General features: G+C 42.7%; 2 protein-coding genes across 2 annotated transcripts in view; one reads left to right on the top strand and one right to left on the bottom strand.

Moving 5' to 3' along the window:
- Positions 1-7944: 7944 nt before the first annotated feature.
- Positions 7945-9867, top strand: LOC136406820 (tripartite motif-containing protein 75-like). The gene has a single exon (XM_066387034.1). It carries the CDS (start codon positions 8453-8455, stop codon positions 9857-9859), a length of 1407 nt encoding a protein of 468 aa, XP_066243131.1. The 5' UTR covers positions 7945-8452; the 3' UTR covers positions 9860-9867.
- Positions 9868-10709: 842 nt separating this feature from the next.
- TMEM192 (transmembrane protein 192) overlaps positions 10710-25386 on the bottom strand; it is a 28639-nt gene continuing 13962 nt past the window's right edge. The window contains exons 2-6 of the mRNA XM_066387046.1: positions 24290-24436; positions 20793-21057; positions 17705-17839; positions 12527-12629; positions 10710-12185 (exon numbers count right to left, since the gene is read on the bottom strand). Of these exons, the coding sequence (XP_066243143.1) occupies positions 12047-12185; positions 12527-12629; positions 17705-17839; positions 20793-21057; positions 24290-24436 (789 nt within the window). The 3' untranslated portion in view covers positions 10710-12046. The remainder of the gene's footprint in view (positions 12186-12526; positions 12630-17704; positions 17840-20792; positions 21058-24289; positions 24437-25386) is intronic.

The following is a 25386-nucleotide window of genomic DNA, read 5'->3' as shown; positions in this document are numbered from 1 at the left end:
GGGGAGATTTCTGTGTTTGTGTCCTCACTTGGTTAAACTGGCTGCCACTTTTCTCCTGCTGGTTCTAACATTTAAAGATATTTGCAGTCTATTTATTTTTAAAGACTTTATTTATTCATTTTAGAGAGAAGAGAGGGAGAGAGAGACAGAGAGAGACAGAGAGAGAAAGGCGGGAGGAGCAGGAAGCATCAACTCCCATATGTGCCTTGACCAGGCAAGCCCAGGGTTTTGAACCAGGGACCTCAGTGTTCCAGGTCGACACTTTATCCACTGCGCCACCACAAGACAGGCTAGATAGAAGATTATTATGCAAAATTAAACAAACAGTCAATGATTTTGAATGTTTAAAACAACTTTCAGGTTTAATTAAATAAATAATTAAAATATTGATATTATAATTTATAATATACATTGATTATTTATTATCTTTTAAATTTGTTATTTACTGATTTTTTAGAGAGAGAGGAAGAGAAAGAGACATCAATTTGTTGTTCCACTTATTTTTTAAATTGAATTTATTGGGGTGACACTGGTTAACCAAATTATGCACATTTCAGGTGCAGAATCTACATCTGTAAACCGTATTGTGTGTTCACCATGCTAAGTCGAGTGTCTGTCCATCACCATTTATCCCTTCTGTATCTTCCTCATTCTTCCCCGCCTCCACTTTGCCTTTTAGTTACTGGTATTTGCTTTTACAGTATAGCCTGTAAATAGTATTCATACTTTATTTATTTTTTAAGAAGTCTCTAAACTTTTTTTTTTTTAATTTTTATTTATTTATTTTTTACAGAGACAGAGAGTGAGTCAGAGAGAGGGATAGACAGGGACAGACAGACAGGAACGGAGAGAGATGAGAAGCATCAATCAGTTTTTTGTTGCGCATTGCAACACCTTAGTTGTTCATTGATTGCTTTCTCATATGTGCCTTGACCGCGGGCCTTCAGCAGACCGAATAACCCCTTGCTGGAGCCAGCGACCTTGGGTTCAAGCTGGTGGGCTTTTTCTCAAACCAGATGAGCCTGCACTCAAGCTGGCGACCTCGGGGTCTCCACCCCAGGTCCTCTGCATCCCAGTCCGACGTTCTATCCACTGAGCCACCACCTGGTCAGGCATTTTTTTAGTAACTTTTTTTTTTGCCTGTAATCTACCAGCATTTACCAATAATAATAGATTTCATTTTAGTGATTTATCTTTTATCAGGTTAGCTGAAGAATACTACATACTGGCCTGACCTGTGGTAGTGCAGTGGATAAAGCATTGACCTGGAACGCTGAGTTTGCCGGTTTGAAACCCTGGGCTTGCCTAGTCAAGGCACATATGGGAGTTGATGCTTCCTGCTTCTCCCTCTTCTCTCTCTCTCTCTAAAAAAAAAAAAAAGGCCTGACCCGTGGTGGCGCAGTGGATAAAGCGTCGACCTGGAAATGCTGAGGTCGCCGGTTCGAAACCCTGGGCTTGCCTGGTCAAGGCACATATGGGAGTTGATGCTTCCAGCTCCTCCCCCCTGTCTCTCTCTTCTCTCTCCTCTCTAAAATGAATTTAAAAAAAAATTAAATTAAAAAAAAAAGAAAAGAAAAAGGAACAGTATAATTTCATATAAGATTCCACTATACGTTATACTGGATTCACATAAACACAAAAGTTTTTTCAGCTACCAAACCTTTTTGCTCCCACAGTTAAATCACTTTTTAATTTTGTTATGAAAATGCAAGCTTGCCTGTAGTGGTCTCCGGTTTGAAACCTTGGGCTTGCCTGGTTAAGGCACATATGGACATATGGGAGTTAATGCTTCCCTCTCTTTCACCCCTTGCCCCTGCATTTCTCTCTTTCTCTCTAAAAAAAGAAAAAAAATTAATAAAATCTTTTTTTTTTAAAGAAAACTTAAGTAGAGTTTTCTATACAAAGTAGAGATAATAGGGTAATCAACCTCTCGTTAGTATAATAACTTAATCACTTTAGCATTTCGTTTTATTTTAAAAGATTTTACTTATTGATTTTAGAGAGAAGAGGGAGAGAGAAAGGCCGTGGTGGTAGAGTGGGGAGGAGCAGGAAGTGTCAACTCACACCTCTATTACAGGCCTTGACCAGACAAGCCCCGGGGTTTTGAACTGGTGACCTCAGCGCTCCAGGTCCATGCTTGATCCACTGCACCACCGCAGGCCCGGCTAGAATTGTTTTATATGTAGCAGATAAAAAGAACATAGTTTATCTCAAAAATTAGAACCACTTCATATGGGCACCTTCAGTGTTAACTTTCTGTCAAGATCTTCCAACAAGATATCCAGCTGGCAGGCTCGGGGTTGAAATCTCCTGACTTTCTCATCTCCTCTGTGTTTCTTGGTTTTCTTATTTATTTATTTATTTATTTATTTATTTATTTATTTATTTTAATAACGATACAGCTATATTTATCAACTTTTTTTTTAGATTTTATTTATTCATTTTAGAGAGAGGAGACAGAGAGAGAGAGAGAGAGAGAGAGAGAGAAAGGGGGAGGAGCAGGAAGCATCAACTCCCATATGTGCCTTGACCAGGCAAGCATAGGGTTTTGAACCGGCGACCTCAGCGTTTCAAGTCAACGCTTTACCCATTGCCGCCACCATAGGTCAGGCTGGTTTCCTCATTTAAAAAAATGTAAATAATAACAGAAACAGTCCTACACGGTTATGAGGAAGAAGGCTCCAAAGTTATTAGATCAAGGGCAAGGACCCTTAAGTGCTTACTGTAATTACAGGAGAAACCCTCCACCCTTCCCCCTTCCCCCACTCCCTCTCGCCCCTCCCATTTCCAGGAGGGGCTGCCTTTGCTGGTTGGAGTCCTCACAGCCGCACCCTCGCACGTGTATTCGGTGTAGGTCCTGTGTGTGGCTTCTTGAACCGGTGGAAGGTTGATGTGTTGCAGAGCTCCCCTGCTCCAGGTAAGCGGGGGGGCTGGGAGTGTGTGGGGACAGGAGGCTGGAGCGTGGAAAGAGGCTTGGTCCTCTGTCGAAGTATTGGGTGCCCTGGGGAACTCGTGCCTCGCTAGGGAATCCAAATTCCGGTTTGGCGTAGTTCCAAACACATCCGTCTATAATGGTCCCACGGTCCCTGGTCGCTCAAAGAGCCTTCTTCAGAATTGCCTGCAATATTTGTTAAAAAAACAAAAACAAACAAAAACAAAAAACACGCAGATCCCACCCTGTTCTAGAGGGGAACAATGTCTCTTGTGTGGTTAAGCCCTCAGAGGTGCTGGTGTGACGGTGAGTGTGAAATACAGGATGTCTCGTGAGGGATGTTTGTGTGGGTTGGAGTGGAGGGATGAGAACTATGGGGCCTGTATCTCTGATTCTCACGCCCTGGAGGGCCTTCATCTTACTTTTCTGACCAGCCTGCTTTCTTATTGAGTGCTGACTACGGCTCAGAGAGATTAAGTAGTTTACCCATAGCCGTAGAGGTTATAATTAATGCAACGAATATTTAATGAATTTTTATTAGGTGCCAGGCCCTGAGCTGAATGTTTAAAGATTCAATATAAAAAGAAGGATCCAGTCTTAATGTTTTGGTGGTTAGTGTAGAAGACAGATCTGGACCTCAAAGAAAATCACTACCACGTTTGTGTGGTACGGAACCTTCAAGTCGGATATGGCAGGGTGGGTGAGCTCCGAAGGGAGAGGAGGAGCCAAGGAAGGAGACTGGCGGATGGCAGGCGAGCTTTGAAGGGCTCCGGGTCAGCGGTGTTCAAATACCCTGGGGTCGATTATATCTCAATTTAGAAAGAGTGGTACTTGCAAGCTGCCTTCAGAGGACAGGGTTATGTAAATAAACAGAAGTTATACCTACTTTGTACTGTGTTACAAAAATGTTTAAGGACAACTGAAATAAAGTTTCTAACATCCCACCCTACCCCCCAAAAAAGCTCTGGGGCCAGAGGTAGGTCAACCGGAAGAAAGTGAAGGAGGAACTCGGTATGAAGACGGCCTAGAGTGGGCTTAGTGCCAGGTACGGGACAGACCATGGGGAGTCTTGTGGGCGCAGTGAAGGGTCTGGGGAAACCAGGGTACATTCTAATCCTGCACCTCCACCCGTGTAAACAGGCAGGAGAGGCAGGGGCCTGGTGGACACTAGTCCCAGGTCAACCTGGTCATCCTACAAAGCCCACAAGTCTGAAAGCCAAAGTGCTGGAAAGCAAGTTTTCCATAAATTTGGTGCAAAATGTATTTGGCAAAAGATCACCTGACATGAAGCCTTTTATAGCCTTTTAATGATCCCATTTGGTATGAACACACATGCATTCTGCTCCATAATTATGTTTATTTAAGAAATGTTCCCCAGATCATTCTGTGGACCTTTACATATTACATGATTTACGTAGCATATTTGTTTGCTAAAATACAAAATTCTGAATATTCTCTAGTTCAGTGCTCTGGGTGGAAGAAACAATAGGTGGGACTGGAGCGGAGTGGGAAGTGACTTGCTTTGTCAATCTACAATGTGTTGTGTGCCTCTATATATTAATACATTTAGCGCTACTTTCTTTAAAATCTGCTGTAGTCTCTTGAACAGAACGGATTTAACATGTATGTAATGTAGGTTATTCAGCCAGTACTGACAATTGATATTTCCAATGTTTCCACTTTTTTGAAGTTTAAACCAGTGACAAAGAGAACATCTTTGTATATATCCATTTTGCTGTTTTTGTCTGCATAAATTTTTGAATATTTGTTCAAATTGTATGTGTTAAAAAACAATTTAAACTGAGAAAATTATAAAGATCTTACTGGCATTATTCCACGATTCAGTAGGCAGCATCCAATCTTCAGACGGAAAGGAGTTCGGAGAAGCTGTACAAAATGAAAGGCTTTTAGAGGCAGAAGAGGGCAAAAACTGTAGGCAAAAAGCAGGTGGGCTATTGCGAGGTTCCTTAGGGATGGCAGGGCCCTAGCAGGCAGACGACCTCTCTAGTGCTGATGTGGCCATTTCTGACTGATTTAAGATTCCGCATCTGGGAAAGTCGAATCTAAGTCTCTTGTTTGAAGGCTTGGGTCTTAGCATAAGTAACTTCTTTTGGGGTCTGTTTTTTTTTTTGTTCTTTATTATTATTTTTTTCTGTTTTCTTGTACTTAACGTGTTTTCTTTTAGGATTAGTATTAGTGGAATTATAAGGGCAAAGCAAACAGTTTTCAGTTGTTTTCTTTTTTTCTTTTTTTTATTTATTTATTTGAGAGAGGAGAGGGAGAGACAGAGACAGAGAGAGAGAGAGAGAGAGAGAGAGAGAAAGAGAGACAGAGAGAGAGAAGGGGGGGAGGAGCTGGAAGCATCAACTCCCATATGTGCCTTGACCAGGCAAGCCCAGGGTTTCGAACCGGCGACTTCAGCATTTCCAGGTCGACGTTTTACTCACTGCGCCACCACAGGTCGGGCCAGCGTTGTTTTCTTAAAAAAAGGTTTCTACTTAAGTTGTCTATAGTGCTGGAAGAGCTATCTCCCAAAGTCCAAACAGGCTATGAATCATTTCTTTTCTATCTCACCAATATAATAAGCGTTGTAAAAGGGGCAGGTTTGTAATTCTTAGATTATTAATAAGTTTCTGCATTTCCCCCCACAACTCTTACTTTTCTGCTTCTTTTTTTACATGGGAAATTCAGGGTTTTTTTTTTGTTTGTTTTACCATCTTCTAGGTACTTATTTAGAGATGATATTTTACTAGTAAATACTGAAAATATACCACTCACAAAAATTAGGGGGTATTTTACCACTTCATATTCATTTGAAACATCCCCTAATTTTTGTGAGCGGTATATTTTTTCCTGGTTTTGTTTATATCCAGTTTGCGTTAAATGTTATTTTCTGGACCTCATTTGACAAAATGAAGCTTTGATGGCACATGTATCTGTTGAATGAGAACAGAATGTGCCACCCCAAAATATGCCTGTTTAGCGTAAGAATTGTTGGCTGCTTGTTACGCTGGTGCAGGAGAATCTCAAACAATGCAGAAGTTGCCCTTTTGTGAGGAAGATTTACATTTATAAGGGAAATCTTCATTTGTAAGGCTGTTTCTCCCTCTGTCAGGAAGAAGATAGGATGACTACAGCTCTAGAAACTTCTTATCAATGGAGAAGGCATCCGCTTAAATGTGCTAATAACCTTACCCTATTTACTCTGCTTTGCTTGATAACCTCCCATAGCCGCCCACCTCTTCCATCTTTCTTTTGTCTTTAGCTGAAGACAATATTTAAGGTGATAATTTAGGCCATTTCGGGGAGTTACTGAGTTTTCCTGGGTCTTTCCCATGTATATAGGAAGTGTATACATATTATTAAACTTCAGTTTTGCTCTTGTTTTTCTGTCTTTTTAGTACCGGGTGTCTCAGGTAAGAACCTAGCAGGGTAGAGGAAAAACTTTTCCTTACACTATGCTGTAGAGGAGCAAGGATGGAAAAAGCAAAGTAAATATGGATTCTGAACTATCATAAATACTATGTTTCAAGTCTGAAAATTGATGAGGGTTTCCTTAACTCCTCTATATTCTCTAAGACAGATATTTACAGTGAGGCGCAGTCCAGGTAGCTCAGTTGGTTAAAGTGGCATCCCCATACACCAAGGTTGTGGGCTCAATCCCTGGTCAAGGCACATACAAGAACCAACCAATAAATGTATAAATAAGTAGAACAGCAAGTTAGTGTTTCTCTCTACCCCTTCTTCTCTAAGAATAAATAAAAAAAATTTATAGTAATATTGGTCTTATATACCTGATTCTAACTGTTTGGGATTGTAGGGGAGGAAAAATGTTCCCTTCTACTGTTTTAGATACTATGGCTGGTGTAAGAATTAAATTGACATAAAATAGATTAACAAGAGAAAAACCAAAACCTTTTAATTATGTTTTTACATGCAGGAATTTCACAAAGATTTTAGACTCAAACATCGGCCAGACAATTGAGACTTCTGCACTGTCCTGAGGTCAGGAAGGGGATGGGGCCTGGGGCTTCTGGGGTGGGGGTGGGGGCAATTCATTGGAAGGCAAAAGGACCGAAATGTTTGGCAAACAAAGGTTGTCCTGGTAAGCTGGTGAATTTCTTAGATAAAAAGTTTTTTAACTCTAGGCCCTGGCCGGTTGGCTCAGTGGTGGAGCGTCGGCCTGGCACACAGGAGAAGCGCCCATCTGCTTCTCCACCCCTCCCCCTCTCCTTCTTCTCTGTCTGTCTCTTCCCCTCCCGCAGCCAAGGCTCCATTGGAGCAGCGTTTGCCCAGGAGCTGAGGATGGCTCTGTGGCCTCTGCCTCAGGCGCTGGAATGGCTCTGATTGCGTCAGAGCATCGCCCTCTGGTGGGCGTGCCGGGTGGATCCGGGTCTGGCGCGTGCGGGAGTCTGTCTGACTGCCTCCCTGTTTCCAACTTCAGAAAAATACAAAGAAAAAAAAAAGTTTTAACTCTGATAATTTCTCTTTTCCTGCTACAGAGGCCCCCTTTCTAATGTAAATTACCTTTATAACTCATTCCCATCCCCCGACAAATGAGGAAATTTATACACTCGTTTTGTGCAGTTAAGGAGGAGCTAAAGGGCTTTTCCTGAGTCTATTGGGTCTTGATTGCCTTCAGCACAAAATAATCCGCATCCAAAATGCCGTATTTTTTTGGGGGGGGGAGGCATGTCTTGAACCCCTTCAGGATGTAAAGTAAATTCTCTCAGTTTACGTGGCTGTGCCCAGGGCTGTATTCTATTCTAATTTGGGTTTAATACCTCTGTCTGCCCCAGAACCTAGCTCCTTTCCCTAGTAGCCCCAGGGGGAGTGCAGGGAAGGCTAGGGATGCCGGGGAGGGGGGGAGGCGGGGCCCAGTGGGTGGGAGTAGACAGGGCGCAATGATAAAAGCCTGAGAATGCGATAGGATTAGGAGGATAGTCTGTGTTTGATTGGAATGTGGTAGTGGGCGGGACCCCCTGAAATCCAAGATTTTCTTTTCTCTCTTTTTTTAAGGAAAATACATTTCACCCATAGTAACGAATGATTTGAGGTAACGACTGTCCTCTTAAGAAACTGCTTAGCTTCCGCCCTGGCCGGTTAACTCTGTGAAGAGGGTCGAACGTGCATCAATGTTGCCTTTTCCATCCCCGGTCAGGGCACACACAGGAACAATTCATTGTTCCTGACTCTCACCCTCTCTTTTTCTCTGTTCCCCTTCCTCCTCTTACTAAAATCAATAAATCTGGTGTGAATGAATTAACATTAGACATAATTGTTGTCAGATCCTCAAAAAACATATTTTTTTTGGAGAAACTGCTTAGCTTGACTAATTTTCTCTGGGCTATGGGCAGGGCTTCTCTTGGCAGCTGGAATTAGAAGGTCGGCAGACTCGCAGGACTTGATTACAGACTCCCAGCAGGCTGAGGACCGAACTATTCCGGCATACCCACTTCTCACTGCGGAGCCAGCTTCCTAAAGAAAACTCACTTCGTTCCGGAGCTCCTTCACAGCCCAATGGCGGTTGAAGCAGCCCTGGCAGGACTCCAGGCAGAAGTAAACTGTCCCATCTGTCTGGATGACCTGAGAGACCCTGTCACCATCGAATGTGGGCACAACTTCTGTCGCTCCTGCATCCAACGGTCCTGGGCTGATCTAAGGGGCAGGTTCCCTTGCCCAGTGTGCCGTCACCCATGCCAAGAGAGGCACTTGAGGAGTAACACCCAGCTAGAAAGGATGATTGACATTGCCAAGCTCCTCCAGGTCATCAGGAGCAAGAAGAAGCGGCAGGAAGAGAGGCACTTATGCAGAAAGCACAACCAGGTCCTGACCCTCTTCTGTGAGGAGGACCTAGAGGTGTTGTGTCCCCTGTGCGCTCAGCCCCCTGACCACGAGGGCCACCAGGTGAGGCCCATGCAGGAGGCCGCCTCTCATCATAGGCAAAGGCTCAGCAGTTACATTGAGCCCCTGAAGCAGCAGGTGGCAGACGTTCAGAAATTAATAAGCATTCAAAGCAAAAAACCCTTAGAACTGAGAGAGAAGGTAGAACACCAAAGGCTGGAATTACTCTCTGAATTTGAGCACCTGAGGCAATTTTTAGAACAAGATCAAAAAGCAGTTCTCTCAAGGTTAGCTAATGAAGAAAAGGCTATTCAAAAGAAACTCAGCACCAATATAACCGCATTTTCAGAGTACAGTGCCACACTCAAGGGTCTACTAAGTAAGGTAGTAGAGAGCAATGTGCTGTCGGAAGTGGACTTGTTGTTACAAATTAAAAATTTTTACAAGAACTCTGAGGAGCTCAGCCCATCAATCTTTTCATTTCAGTTAAGGAGGGAAGGCTGTACTTTTCCTTTCCAGTATTCTGCTCTGCAGAAAATTACAAAGAAATTTAGAGTAGATATAATTCTAGACCCTGAAACGGCACACCCTAACTTGATTGTCTCTGAGGATAAAAAATGTGTGAGATATACAAAGAGAAAACAAAATGTTCCTGATTTTCCAAAAAGATTTACAGTCAACACGGTTGTCCTGGGTTTTCCCTATTTTCACTCTGGCAGGCATTTCTGGGAGGTAGAAGTGGGAGACAAGTCCAAATGGGCTATTGGGGTCTGCAAAGACTCTCTTTTCACAAAAGGGAGGAGAAACCCATCGACCGGTCAGGGATGCTGGAGGATTCAGTGGCAGGGAGATAGTTATGATGCCCCGGGAGCTGGCACAAGCCCTCGACTGTCAGAAGTGAAACCCAGAGGCATTGGCATTTTCCTGGACTATGAGATGGGTGAGATCTCATTTTATAACATGACTGACAAGTCTCATATCTATACTTTCACTGACACTTTTAATAGACCCCTTAGGCCTTATTTCTACATAGGACCTGACTCTAAACCTCTCAGAATCTGTACAGCAACAGAATGTGAATGAAAACTTTTTAACAAGCTGGATCACTTTAATAATTGTTTTCTTTTAATGGGAGGTGGGTATTCATGAATACAACAGTGGGTATCATTACTATCACAGTAAATCTCATCCTCCCTTCACAGTTGCACCCCTCAAGAAGAAAGTTTCATTTTGTTTCAACAATACAGGACAGATTCCATCAAGGCCCTCTGGGACCTGAGTCTTCCCACGTCTTTTCCCACGTCCTGCTGCATATCCACTGTGCTTGTGATCTTCTGTAAGCTGTTTGCCTCCAGTTCCTAAAGCCTCCTTCCCTCCCCTCGAGGCTTACTGTAACTATGTATTTCTCTTTAGTCCAGAGCCTAGAAATCCTAGTTCTCTGTAAGCTACAAACCAGGGTCTGTTTTTAGCAATTTTTGTATCCATGATGCTAGCACAGTGTGTGCCTGATGAACAGCATGTTTAAAATTTAAATTGCTTTGGTCATTCTGTTTTGCTGATTCTGGTACTTAACTTTTATTTTCTTTCATTGTTTGAAATGTTCATTATTGAGTTTAAAGAGAATGTTGGTGGTCACATAGCCAACGCATTAGAACCTGAGTATTTTTTAACTATACCTTTTTCTCTGTAAACCAGAGTTCATCCCATAAGCCTTAGAAACTGACTAGATCTAATTTCAATTTAAAAATAAATAAGAGATAATTACCCACCATCAGTGTTTTCCTTTGAAAAAGAAAACTGGACAGCAAAGTTTAAAGACTCTCTCAGAACACAGACAGATTTCCAAAGAAAGCAATGGTTTTAAGACATACTTACTAAAAAGGAAGGAAAGAAGAAAAAGGAGGGAGAAAAGTCAGGAAACTTGGAGATCATCTGAGTTTTAAAAATACAATTTGGCTTTACTTTGTGAATCATGTCATTTTAGGGATTCAGTGGTCTTGCCTGCAGGTGACACACTATCACTTCTACCTTTAGTAGAAAGTTCTCAGAATGCCCCACAGTAACTGTATACAAGAAACAGGTGTTTGCCCTCCATAAGTAATGTGGATGTGACCAAGTGACTTCATCCCTTGCCAGAAAGTTGTGACTAGGTTAAGGGTTTTCAATCTAATATCATTCAGCTAAATGCACTCCCCCCCCCAAAAAAAAAATTAAGAATAAATTAAATAAATTAGCAGCATACAGGATCACAGATATCCCCACCTCTCATGTTAAGCTTTCAACCAAAAGTCTAAGCAGCATGTTAAGGTGCCAACAGCAAATTGATAAAGGGGCACACTAGGAGAACTGCTGATAAAAATGCTTCATTTCATCTAAAGAAATAGATGTTTTTAACTGTAATCCAAGACTAAAAGAGGTGTAATTTTTTTTCTATTTAGACAAAGCCACACAAGATCCCTTTCCTATCACTGAACTTGACTGATCCAGTAAAGGAGTAGCCAATACTGAAACGCATGGCAACTTCTCGAAGGGCAAAAAGAGGAAGTCTGCTGTTGCCAGTAGAGGATGTTACAGATGTAACTAACGGACAGTAACGGTTAGTCTAACACGGATGCAAGTAGTCTTCATATCTTATTTCTGGAGAATGGAAAACGGAGTTTGCATAGTAAATCACTCAGTGAAAACTTGAGTCTCCAGTGAGAAAATTCTTTATAAAAGCTACAGGGCTCAACCTGCCATCCAATACCACATAAGCATACACTGCTCCCAAATATCAGGGGATACTGTATCGCTTCATACTCATTTGAAATACCCTGATTTTTGTGAGTAGTATATTAAAATATATATATATATATATATATATATATGGCTCCACAGGAAGAAACATCACAGGAAATGACTTCCCTCCTCAGTTTAAAAGAGGGAAGAAGTTATTTGATCACATCCCTGTTTTAAATACATTGGCCTGTCAGACTCCTATTAATAGCCAAATGATTACAGGGTTTTTATGTCCTGTGTAAGATGTGTTGGCTGGCCCAGAAGATGTTTAAACTACACCTTTGGTCCTAGGACTAATCAGGAAGTTAAATAATTTCAAAATGCAAAACACACTTCTGCTTGAGTTTTCAAGGCTCTAACAAATCACCTTTCACATGATGCACAGGCCCTACATATTAAACAGCCACACAGGGGAGAACCAAACTGTGTCAGCTTGTCTGGTGGCCTTGAATTAGTCTGGATCTCTGCAATTGCTGTCTTGACCTTGAACTCTCACAGTCTATTGGGATGAGAGCCGAGGTCAGAGGATGTCAACGCCAGCAACCGCTTACTCAGCAGTGCATTGTGTCGCTTCAGGTATACTATCATGTCTCCTTGCTTCTCGACAATCTCTTCCAGGCTTGAGATAGTCCTGCAAAGAACCAAGATTTAATGGGTTACACATATTGACCAATACTCATTTATATGGGGCCCTACAGTAGAAAACTGCGGAGAGTACAACATTGCATTCAGCACTTTCTCTTTCATGTTCTATATAATAAATCTAAGCCAAGGCAATACTGCAAAATGGCAAAATGAGATTCTTTTTCATTCAACTGGGTTTCACCACAGCTGCAAGGAAGTAACATGAAACCTAATTCTAAAGGCACATATACGTGTAGTCATAATCTCCGAGCAGAATGGTTTCTAGATTTCTGGAGCGGGGTCTTAATTCTCTTTCTCTCAACTTTTACACCCCCCCCCAAAGCTTACCTGAATCCAGTCTCTGAAGTAATATTGCTGGGGTAAGCATACACTTTTTCTTCTTCAAGTATATCAGGCTGTGGTTTGGCTTTATTAAATTTTCGAATCTTCACTAAAACAATAAAGTCATTATTGTCAGGTTATCTAATTATAAAATTTTTTCTATTTCCATTTATTTAAATTACATGAATTGGCTCTTTTCAAAGTTAATATGCAGAAACGTGCTTCAGGAAGAGAATAAACAGGTTTGTTTACTGATGTACTCAAATATCTTAAATTTACTAAGTGTCAAGTTTGTACTCCTCACTGGGAACACAGTGGTTATTACTGATAACGTATCATTTTGGAGGAAGGCTAGAAACACAGAAGGTAGGGGTGGACTATTTTTCATGGAACTCTCTCAGTTCTCAGAACACCCCCCCAGCCCCACCCCCGTCCCCGTGGGTGCTTTTATTGCTCTTTATTTTCTTCAGTCAAATCAAGTGCAGCCCAAAGACAAGGGGACAGGGCTCCAACCCAGGAAGCAGGACGCTGCAGCCTCCATGTGGACACCACCCTATAAAAAGAGTTAGTCTAGGGAAAAATGCAAATGAGCCTCCGTTCCAAGGCAGTATGGAAAGGACCATAGACGGGAGCCTGCCCAGGCGCTAGGATAGCCCTAGGAAGTGGCCCCTGACTCAGCAAGAGTGGGACAGACAGGCGAGGCTGGACAGGGGCAGGGAAGATGAGTGGCTGGTGTGCCATGACTGCATTTGGATTTTACCCTGAGAGCAAATGGCAACCATTGAAAGGATCTCACCACCTCTGAAGAGCAGGGATGGTTAGGAGCCCATTTTATAGATAGCCTTTTTTCCCCACACTAAGATTTCAGATTTGCTTCCTTAGGTGCTTAGAAAACTGAACAGGTAAGTTGTTAATAATCAGAGTTACCTATCCACACAATCATGCTGGCAAGAGTAAAGAACATGAACTAGACAATTTTACCAGCTGCTGGGAAGGCTGATAACTCCGTGGCCTTTACTGAATTTTTTCCTTTTTATTTATGTATTTATTTAAACATTTTTTTACTTACTGAATTTTATTTTATTGTATTTTTCTGAAGTGAGAAGCAGGGAGGCAGGCAGGCAGACTCCCACATGCGCCCAATTGGGATCCACCCAGCATGCCCACTAGGGGGTGATGCTGTGAGGCTGCAACCAGAGCCATCCTAGTGCCTGAGGCAGAGGCCATAGAACCATCCTCAGAGCCTGGAGCCCACTTTGCTCAATGGAGCCTTGGCTGCGGGAGGGGAAGAGAGAGACAGAGAGGAAGGAGAGGGGGAAGGGTAGAGAAGCAGATGGGCACTTCTGTGTGTCCTGGCTGGGAATTGAACCCAGGACTTACACACGCTAGGCTAACGCTTTACCACTGAGCTAGCTGGCCAGGGCCTGCCTACTTACGGATTTCTAAAGAGAGAGGAAGGGAGTGAGAGAGACAGGGACATCTGTCTGTGCCCTGACCGGAGCTAGAACCGGCAAACTGGATGCTTCTGAAAGATGTTTTAACAAACCAAGCTATCCAGCCAGGGCTCTTTTGCTTATTTTTTTTTAATTTATTTTATTTTATTTATTCATTTTAGAGAGGAGAGAGACGGGGGGGGGGGGGGGAGCTGGAAGCATCAACTCCCATATGTGCCTTGACCAGGCAGGCCTAGGGTTTCGAACCGGTGACCTCAGCATTTCCAGGTTCTTTTGCTTACTTTTAAATTAATGGAAAGCTCATTAAATTTAGTATTTTGAAATGTTTTGAACTTTACTTTCCTAGTTTTCCTTATATTGGCAGTCAAGCAAATTAGTGCTAAATAAAAGGAGTCCATCTTGGTTTCCAGAGACTTACAACTTGGAATGCAAATAAATTAATCAAAGTTAGGTTACAATTAGTGTATCAAAGAATCATGTCCTAAAGAGCTACTACTAACATTTATCAAAACTAGTTATATTTTAAAGTATAGAGAAGAAAAATGCATTTATCAGAGAACCCACCTTAAATTTACTGTACCACTGAACAAAAGCAACATTTGTCTCTTGAAGCGACTGCCTAAGTCTTTCAGAGCCTATGGTATGTTTAAAGGAACATTATAATTTTAAAAGTAGGCATATTATTGAGGATCTGGAGAGAGTACAGTCATACCTGAACCTTCTAAAGAAACAGCATTTGCAGAAACCTTATACTAAGTAAATTTATAATTATAATAATTATAAACCTTCCCTATGTAATTTATTTATTTTGCAAGTCTGACTTACCAATTATTAGGTTTATTTATTTATTTTTAATTTATTGATTTTAGTGAGAGAGAGGAAGAGGAAGAAGAGACAGGCACATGGATCTATTCCTGTGTGTGCCCTGACCCGGGACCAAACCAGCAATCTCTGCGCCTTGGGACAACGCTCTAACCAACCAACTATCAGTCCAGGGCTCAGGCTCTCTTAAAATAGGAAGCATGTTAATTTGAGATTTAAAAGGACAATTTTTTTTTTTTTGCATTTTTTCGAAGCTGAAAACAGGGAGGCAGTCAGATGGACTCCTGCATGCGCCAGACCGGGATCCACCCGGCACACCCACCAGGGGGCGATGCTCTGCCCATCCAGGGTGTTGCTCTGTTGCTACCAGAGCCACTCTAGCGCCTGAGGCAGAGGCCACAGAGCCATCCTCAGAGCCCAGGACCATCTGCTCCAGTGGAGCCTTGGCTGCGGGAGGGGAAGAGAGAGACAGAGAGGAAGGAGAGGGGGAGGGGTGGAGAAGCAGATGGGGAGCTTCTCCTGTGTGCCCTGGCCAGGAATCAAACCCGGGACTTCTGCACAGCAGGCCGATGCTCTACCACTGATCCAAACGGCCAGGGCCTCAAAGGACAATTTTTAATGAGGTATTCAGATAAAATTTTAAATCAATGTAAATAAAGATGAAATATGCTTCTAGGTCTTTGACTATAGACCAGAGCAGTTCTCCCTTAGGAAAACAAAGGACTAAAATACATTGTATGTGATAAAGGAAAAGTCTCTCTTTGTTCAAGTTTAGGAGTCATGTAACTAACATTGTGCCCAAAAAATTAGTTCCTCTCAGAATTCCTGGAACATCTGCTTCCTCTGCCTCCCTGTAAATGGTCTTGGGTTTCTGTATTTGTTACATTACCTGTCTTATTTATAGCATAGTTAATTTTATTTTTTATTTTATTTTTTTCTTTTTTCTTTTTTCTGAAGCTGGAAATGGGGAGAGACAATCAGAGAGACTCCCGCATGCGCTCGACCGGGATCCACCCGGCACGCCCACCAGGGGCCGACGCTCTGCCCCTCTGGGGCATCACTCTGCCACAACCAGAGCCACTCTGGCGCCTGGGGCAGAGGCCAAGGAGCCATCCCCAGCGCCCGGGCCATCTTTGCTCCAATGGAGCCTTGGCTGCGGGAGGGGAAGAGAGAGACAGAGGAAGGAGGGGGTGGGGGTGGAGAAGCAAATGGGCGCTTCTCCTATGTGCCCTGGCCGGGAATCGAACCCGGGTCCCCCGCACGCCAGGCCGACGCTCTACCGCTGAGCCAACCGGCCAGGGCCAGCATAATTAATTTTAAATGCTACAGAAAATCCTTTAAAAATGGCACTGTAAATCCTAGCAAAATATATCTTGAACTACATTTTAACCCTATTAATTTCCCCTTTTTACATGCCAGTCATATGATCTTTGAAGTATCATTGTCACCTTCTATGTTCTAGAGCAGTGGTCCCCAACCTTTTTTGGGCCACAGACCAGTTTAATGTCAGAAAATATTTTCACGGACCAGCCTTTAGGGTGGGACGGATAAATGCATCACGTGACTGAGACAAGCGTCAAGAGTGAGTCTTAGACGGATGTAACAGAGGGAATCTGGTCATTTTTTAAAAATAAAACATCGTTCAGACTTAAATATAAATAAAACAAAAAATGTAAGTTATTTATTCTTTCTCTGCGGACCAGTACCAAAGGGCCCACGGACCGGTAGGCTTAACTCCTTGTAGTAAATAAAAGTTGTAGAGACACTATAAAATAACATGCTAATTGAATTCTATGCCCAGATCTAAATTAGTACTCCATATATAGCACTTGACAGATAATGTCAGAATGGAACTGATCAATCAAGGTAATTCAATGTTCATTTCTGTCACATGGATCACTTCACTGAAGTATTGAGCTATTTCCTATATACTGAAAAATTAACCTTAATTTAAATTAAGTGCGTAGCATACATTTCTTTTTTTAGTGAAGTTTAAACGGAATCTACCTAATTTGGCTAATTGTTAGCTGATAACTGCAGAAAAGTTTTATAAAAGTCGATTAAGATGTGACAGCAATTAACATTTGTAAACTAGTCTAAATCCTTTTCTCTGAGCCTCAGATGCGCCAAAAAAATAAAATGAAATACAAGCTAAAATCAATTTGACTTACTCCTTCATAACTAGAGAAATGAACTCTTACAAAAAAAGGTATTTTATTGTCACAAAACCACTGTCGCTCAGTGTCACAAAGTGAGCTATGTACTATTGTGGACAGATTTTCCTATCTGTTAACACTGCAGCAGGAGTGAAATCTAGGTTTCTCCAGGGCTTGAATTGTTTTCTGTTAAAGTATCCATATATTTTTCATGTTAACATATCTGAAGCTTACTTTAATCTTACCACTGAGAGTTTTATTTTTATTTATATATTTTTTAATCACTGAGAGTTTTAAAAGAGAAGAAACAGACCAACCCTCTGATAGTTCTAAATTAGCAAATGGGTTTTAAAATGATTTACCCAAAGCAATTTTGGGCTTACTGCAGTTTTGCATGAATTATTTATTAACTTATTTTTTAGTTTGTTACTTTTAAGTTTAAATGCCATATTTACATTTCAGTTGCCTTTGAGGAATCAACTATTTGTGGGCTTTTTTTTTTTAAATAATGGAAAGGTTTCTAATTGTCAAAAACTTGTGAATGACACAAATTTAGAGCTGTGACTCACTGGTATCTCCCTGTTGATATGAAATGAGAGAAGTCTGGATGTGATCAGCAATGAGAGATATAGGTGGTCAGCAGGTTCTCAGCTACATAGAAAAATCTTTGAGAACAATGTCCTTGTTGCAGAGAAATGGGCTGTGGGTTTCAAGCAGGTCTCTGTAAGAACAGCCTTGCTGTTATTTCTCACCTGTGTAGATGAGCAGACACGTCAGGGAACAAATGAGTTCCAACGCCAGGATGGCCAGAATGAGGTCCAGATACAACGTGCCGGGCTCCGGGAGGGAGTGCTGTATGCACAGTGTGAGGAGAAGGGCCGTGTTGCCTGAGGAGGAGGAGCACAGCCAGGGTGTTAGCCAGAGCCCAGCAGGACACCCTGACCAGGCATGCACCCAGACCCGTGTATATGTGGCACTGAAAACGGGAAAGGATAAAAAACCAAATTCAATCCTCGGCCAGGGCACATACAAGAACAGATTGATGTTCGTGTCTCTTGCTCTCTCCTTTCTAAAATCAATAAAATAAACATAAAAAAAGGATAAAAAAAAACCCTGCCCCTCCTTTGAGGGGAACGCTGAGGTCGCCGGTTAGAAACCCTGGGCTTGCCTGGTCAAGGCACATATGACAAGCAGTTGAACAACTAAAGTGAAGCAACTGAGCTGATACTTCTGGTTCCCCCTACCTCTTGCTCTCCTCTCTCTGTATAATCAATATATTAAGTGTATTTTTAAAAAAGAAGTTGAAAGAGGAAAATACCATTTCCAGAAAGTCACTTGAGATTGAACATTATTTTGGTCATAGAGCATATAAGGTCTTTCAGTAGTTAAAAAACAGGTTTCTGCCTTTTTGTTTTGTTTTCCGGAAGGAAAGGTGATAGTGACATCTTCTGGCTAAGAAAGATGACTACACATCAAAAGTTGAACAAGCTCTTCCTCAGGGAGCAGGCAGCAAAGGGCGTCCCCTTCTGGATGAATAAGATGCAGCCATTCCTATTAAACGCTGCTTTCTCTGCTATAGCATGGTCCTCCACCTTCCACTGAGAACATCAGAGCTGATGAACTTGCAGTTAGCCCTTAAGGAGTTGGAACTAACAGAACACAGAAGAAAAAAAAATCTATAGAACTTTTTCTGGTGAAAAATACTAATTTCTAATCTGGTTTCAAAATGTTTAAAGATTTATTCTGGACTCACATTCAAAGAGGGTATTTTAAAATAATAGCAACTTTAATAACACTATGGCAAAACTAGCTAGAAAAGTTCAGTTTAATTCCACTAAGCCTTTAAAATGTCTACAACAGTAAAAGAAAGCAGGCACTCATGCAATGTATTCTAAGTCCTGTGTGGAATTCCTGATCTTGCCTTCATAATTTGTTCTTCCCTTGTTTTGGATAATGCATCTTATTACAGAACAGTCTCTCTTTTACTGTAAGAGAAGTACTGAGCTTCATTTAAAATAAAACAATTCCCTCTTATCTTTATTTAAAAAAATATTTTATTTATTGGATTTTAGAGAGAGGAGAGAGAGAGAGAGAAATGGTGTGTGGATGGGTGGGGGTAAGGAGTAGGAAGCATCAACTCCTAGTAGTAGTTTCCCATATGTGCCTTGACCAGGCAAGCCCAGGGTTTCGAACTGGAAACCTCAGCATTCCAGGTTGACACTTTATCCACTGCACCGCCACAGGTCAGGCCCTCTTCTTATCTTACAAGTATTAAACAGCAGCAGCATTTACATCTCCTTGAGATGAACAAGGAAAAGGGGAAGAATTTCTACATTTCACACAGGAAAACATGGACACCATGTTCACAGTGAGGGGGGGGCAGAAAATGCCACCCCAAATATAACTCTTTGGCATAATTATTCTAAACTGATTATTTTTAAGAAACAGCAGACACAAGAAGAGCTCTGAAAACTAAGAAGTTATCCGCTTGTAAGACTGTCTCCCACTCTGTACCAGGAAGAGAAGGATGACTCTAAGTCTCAAGAAACTCTTATCATTGGAGAGGGTACCTACTTAAATCTGCCTAACAACCTTACCTTTGTTTACTGTGCTTTTCTGGGTAACCCCCACCCGCAACATCTTCTTTTGTCTTTAGCTGCAGATGGGATTGAAAGTGGAGGCTTGGGCCATTTTGGGGAGTTACATAGTTACACTGGGTATCTCCCATGTATGCAGGAGGCTTTCATGTTTTGTTTTGTTTTTCTCATCTTTTTTTAAAAATTTTCTTATTTTTTTGAATTATTTTTATTTATTAATTCATTTTAGAGAAGAGAGACGGAGAGAGAAACAGACAGAGACAGAGAGAAGAGGGGAGGAGCAGCAAGCATCAACTCCCATACATGCCTTGACTGGGCAAGCCCAGGGTTTTGAACCGGCGACCTCAGTGTTCCAGGTCAACACTATCCACTGCACCACCACAGGTCAGGCTCATGTTATTTTTATTTATTTATTTATTTATTTTTTGTGGCAGAGGCAGAGAGAGTCAGAGAGAGGAACAAATAGGGACAGACAGGAAGGGAGAGAGATGAGAAACATCAATTCTTTGTGGCGGTTCCTTAGTTGTTCATTGATTGCTTTCCCATATGTGCCTTGACCAGCGGGCTACAGCAGACCGAGTGACCCCTTGCTAGAGTCAGTGACCTTGGGCTCAAGCTGGTGAGCTTTGCTCAAACCCGATGAGCCCGCGCTCAAGCTGGCGACCTCAAAAGTCTTGAGCCTGGGTCCTCCGCATCCCAGTCCAACACTAGCCACTGCGCCACCACCTGGTCAGGCGGAGGCATTCATGTTATTAAACTTGTGTTTTCCTCCTGTTAATCTGTCTTTTAAGACAGTGGGGTCTTAGCCATGAACCTGAAAGGGCAGAGGAAAAATGATATTTCCTCCTCTCCCATAACAAACACAGATTTTAAAGAAAAATTAAGCGTATATGTAAGAAAAACTTCAAAACATTTAGGTGATCCAAATTTTAGTGGCCACAACACATACCATTCTCACAAAAATGAGAGAATCCACAGTAAGTCTTCAGTTTAAGGTTGTGAATAGGTTTCTGCAACTTTAAGAGAAATAGCGTATGAAGAAACCAATCTGACCATAGACTTGACATAAACAAGACTTAAATTCCTATGACACCCATCAATTTTAATAAAATGAGATTGAATGCAACATTATTCAAGGGCCTGCTGGATTTTATTGTAATATCAATCTTCACATTTTCTTTCTGCTGTCATTTTTGTTACTCAACCAAGTCACAGACAAGCTGAGAGAGACAACTGAGCTTACCAGTGGAGTGTATCATTAGTGCAAGTCTTTTAAGGTGCCTTGTCGATCGGTAGATGATATTATAGCCTCGGTTTCTCACTTTGCTGTGGTGATACTGAATGTAGCGTTCAAGAAGGAAATGCAGAATCCACAAAATAACTTTTCCAAGGATTATGATGGTCTGAACTTTCAGCGGGTTGGTGTAGTTTCCTGGGCACTTGTCCTCATTTGGATTGGGGTAAGAACAAAGCACACCTGTTAAAAATGCTAAAATAACAAACACAACCTGGTGGAAAGGAAAGCAGTAGGTTTAATATTCAGTATTTGGATTTAAGAAATATTATTACAGCCTGACCCCTGGTGGCGCAGTGGATGAAAGCATTGACCTGGAATAGAAGGCTGAGGTCGCTGGTTAAAATGCTGGGCTTGCCCAGCCAAGGCACATATGAGAAGCAACTACTACAAGTTGATGCTTCCCGTTCCCCCCCACCTTCTCTCTCTAAAATCAGTAAGTAAAATCTAAAAAAAAAAAAAAATAAACATTATCACCACCTCAGCACATACTCTTAAACCTATAACTTTTGCTATCCATTTTTTTAAATAAATGAGTTTAAAAACATTTTTACAAATTTTTAAACAAAATTTAAAGAAAAATTTGCAGACGATTTGGAAAAAATATCACAAATAAAATAAAAATCACTCTAAGTCTGATCTTAACAGAAACAAGTACTAGTGTTAAAGTTTCCTGCCCACTCCTTTGTTACCGAAAAGAGTAAAAAACAGTGAATTTAGTGTCTTAAAGGTAGCTAATAAAAATTATGGTTTAAAAAAGCTTATTTCTAGTTTCACTGTTAAGAGAACAATAAAAACTATCCAATTAGATTAACAAAAATTTAAATGATTGATGCCAAAATATACACTGATTCTCACACATTGCTGACTGGTCTCAGAACTGCTGATGAAAAATAATTTGGCCTGCCTGACCAGGCGGTGGTGCAGTGGATACAGCATCGAACTGGGATGTGGAGGACCCAGGTTCGAGACCCCAAGGTCGCCAGCTTGAGCGTGGGCTCATCTGGTTTGAGCAAAAGCTCAGCAGCTTGGACCCAAGGTCGCTGGCTTGAGCAAGGGGTTACTTGGTCTGCTGAAGGCTCGTGGTCAAGGCACATATGAGAAAGCAATCAATGAACAACTAAGGTGTCGCAATGAAAAACTAATGATTGATGCTTCTCATCTCTCTCCGTACCGGTCTGTCTGTCCCTATCTATCCTCTCTGACTCTCTGTCTCTGTAAAAAAAAAAAAAAAAATTAGGCCTGACCAGGTGGTGGCTCAGTGGATAGAATGTCGGACTGGGTGGGACATAGAGGACCCAGGTTTGAGACCCAGGTTCGAGACCCCGAGGTCACCAGATTGAGCGTGAGTTCATCTGGTTTGAGGAAGGCTCACCAGCTTGAGCGCAAGGTCACTGGCTTGAGCAAGGGATCATCACTTGGTCTGCTGTAGCGGCCCCCCCCCCCCCCCCGTCAAGGCACATATGAGAAAGTATTCAATGTATAACTAAGGTACCGCAACAAAGAACTGATGCTTCTCAACTCTCTTCATTCCTATCTGTCCCTATCTGCCCCTCTCTCTGACTCTGTCTCTGTCACAAAAAAAGAAAAAAAAGAAAAAAAAAATTGGAAATATCTTGACTCAGAAGCCTTGCCTTAAGTACTCTATCCCTCAGAAGAAAAAGCGCCATGAATATGAACATTTACTGCAGTAGTCCCCACATCGGCAAAACTTGAAAATTGCCCAAGGTACATGAGTCTGTCCATAGTAGAATGCTTGAATATATAAGGCACTGGTTTTCAACTGTTTTACACTTGTGGACAGGTGAAAATAGGACAATTATTTCAGGGACCGCTATGGCAGAAATCACCCTGAACATAAGTGAATTTGAGTTAAGATCATTGGGCCGGCCCTGGCTGGTTGGCTCAGTGGTAGAGCGTCAGCCTGGCGTGCAGGAGTCCTGGGTTTGAGTCCCAGCCAGGGCACACAGGAGAAGCACCCATCTGCTTCTCCACCCCTCCCCCTCTCCTTCCTCTCTGTCTCTCTCTTCCCCTCCTGCAGCCGAGGCTCCATTGGAGCAAAGTTGGCCCGGGCGCAGAGGATGGCTCCATGGCCTCTGCCTCAGGTGCTAGAATGGCTCTGGCTGCAACAGAGCAACGCCCCGATGGGCAGAGCATCGCCCCCTGGTGGGCATGCTGGGTGGATCCCGGTTGGGCGCATGCGGGAGTCTGTCTGACTGCCTCTCTGTTTCCAACTTCGGAAAAATGTAAAAAAAAAAGAAAAAATAAAAAAAAAAAGATCATTGGGCCTATAATCTTCCTAACACATCAGGGTGGTTAACTCTTTTGTGGACAGGCATGAAATTTCTGGTGGACCGGTTTGCGAATCTGTCATTGAGAAACACTGACAGGGTACATCCACCTATAAAATAACATATTATTCAGCCATAAAAAAATTAACCAGCCTGACCTGTGGTGGCGCAGTGGATAAAGCATCAACCTGGAACTCTGAGGTCGCCGGTTCAAAACCCTGCACTTGTCTGGTCAAGGCACATATGAGAGTTGATGCTTCCTGCTTCTCCCCCCCCCCTAAAATGAATAAATAAAAATAAAAATAAAAAAAGAATTAACCAAATCTCTGTATTAGTGTGGATGGATGTCTACATGTTAAGATAAAAAAAAATAAGCTGCGGAGTAGTTGTTCAAAGTGAGGTTTCCAGAGCAGTACCAGCATCAGCATCAGCAGGGACCAAGTAAGAAATGCAAATTCTCGGGCCCTACCCCATACCAACTTAATCAAAATCTCTGTAGTGCAACAAGCCGGCCAGCAAGGCTGATCCATGCTGAAGTTTGGGAAACACTACTGCAGAATAACAAAACATTATCTTTAAAAAAAAAAACAAAGTTGGATAATACTGTACTACAAATAGGTCTACAATAAATTCTTTTTTTTTTTTTTTTTCCCCTGAAGCTGGAAACGGGGATAGACAGTCAGACAGACTCCCGCATGCGCCCGACCGGGATCCACCCAGCACGCCCACCAGGGGGCGACGCTCTGCCCCTCCGGGGCCTCGCTCTGTCGTGACCAGAGCCACTCTAGCACCTGGGGCAGAGGCCAAGGAGCCATCTCCAGCGCCTGGGCCATCTTTGCTCCAATGGAGCCTCGCTGCGGGAGGGGAAGAGAGAGACAGAGAGGAAGGAGAGGGGGAGGGGTGGAGAAGCAGATGGGCGCTTCTCCTGTGTGCCCTGGCCGGGAATCGAACCCGGGACTTCTGCACACCAGGCCGACGCTCTACCACTGAGCCAACCGGCCAGGGCTACAATAAATTCTTTGAAGCATAGATAGGAATGAAAAAGTATACACATTTAACTGTTGATAGATATAATAACCAAATTGCCCTCCAAAGAACTCATACGTTTTTTCAGACTGTCACCTCTAGACGATCAGTTCCTCCCAGCCTACTTACGTGTATTAACAAGAGAAGGTTTGCTATGATGACCGTAGGAAGAGGATGGAATCTGGGTCTAAAATGAGCATGTAATGAATACTGTGGGAGATGCTGGGTGTCCAGAAGGGGGTCATCTTCAGCACTCTGTGTTGGATCCAAGGAATCCTGGAGTGCAAAAAAAAGGAAGCATGCTATCATTACCACTGTCTGGATTATGTTTCTAAAACAAATTTACCAAACTATAAAGCTTTTAAAAGCATTATACAAGTTAGAGGCAAAACAACCAAAACAAAACAGAAACCCCCCCCCACATACTTCTTACCTAAAGCCAATTTTGAAAATATACCCCTCTAGATAAAGGTTGTATACAAATTGGTGAAAACAACAATTATTAAAACAGGTAGAGGATATCTTAATTCATTTACCTTCAAATTGGGTAATATATAAGAGGATTAAAGCAAGTAATTTTCTTCAAGCCCTCAAAGCTTAGATATTGACTTATTTAACATTATTTATTTTGGAGTGACGTCACGGAAATGGCGCCGTGAGCAGCGCGTCCGACAGATCTCCCCAAAATCACAACAAATTTATCAACTAGAAACAGGAAAATTTATCCTCGGAGCATTCCGGAGTTCCACACAAACTGAAAGCGAAAGGACTGTTATCATTTGAATCTGAGAGACGAGGGTGTGGAGGAAGCTACCGCAGGGACGTTCATTCAAGCCGCGAGGAAGTGCGCCTGTGGTGAGTCAGCCCACACTTGGGAGCCGTGAGCAGCCGCGAGCGGGAGCCGCGCGAGCAGCCGCAGCCGCAGGTGCGCGCCCGGTTTGGTTGCAGAGCGAGCACCGCCCACACTCCGGAGCGGCGAGCAGCCGCTGGCGCGCCCGGTCCGGTTGCAGAGCGAGCACCGCTAACGTTCCCAGCGGCCCGCGCACTGCGAGTGAGAGTCGCCAGCCACCGGTGCCCGGAGCACCCCATTCGCGCGTGTACCCTGGGCATTCCACGCGCCCAGAGCGCCCTGCTGGCCCGCACACCCAGGGTGCCCCATCATCCTGCGCCCGGTGCGCCCCAGCCGCCAGCAGCGGGGGGAGCGGGAGAGGCCCCAGGGCGATATT

Source organism: Saccopteryx leptura, chromosome 1, assembly GCF_036850995.1.
Source record: "Saccopteryx leptura isolate mSacLep1 chromosome 1, mSacLep1_pri_phased_curated, whole genome shotgun sequence".
Taxonomy (NCBI): Eukaryota; Metazoa; Chordata; class Mammalia; order Chiroptera; family Emballonuridae; genus Saccopteryx; species Saccopteryx leptura.
The sequence above is the reverse complement of the archived record's forward strand: the minus strand, read 5'-3'. Positions and strand labels throughout refer to the sequence as shown.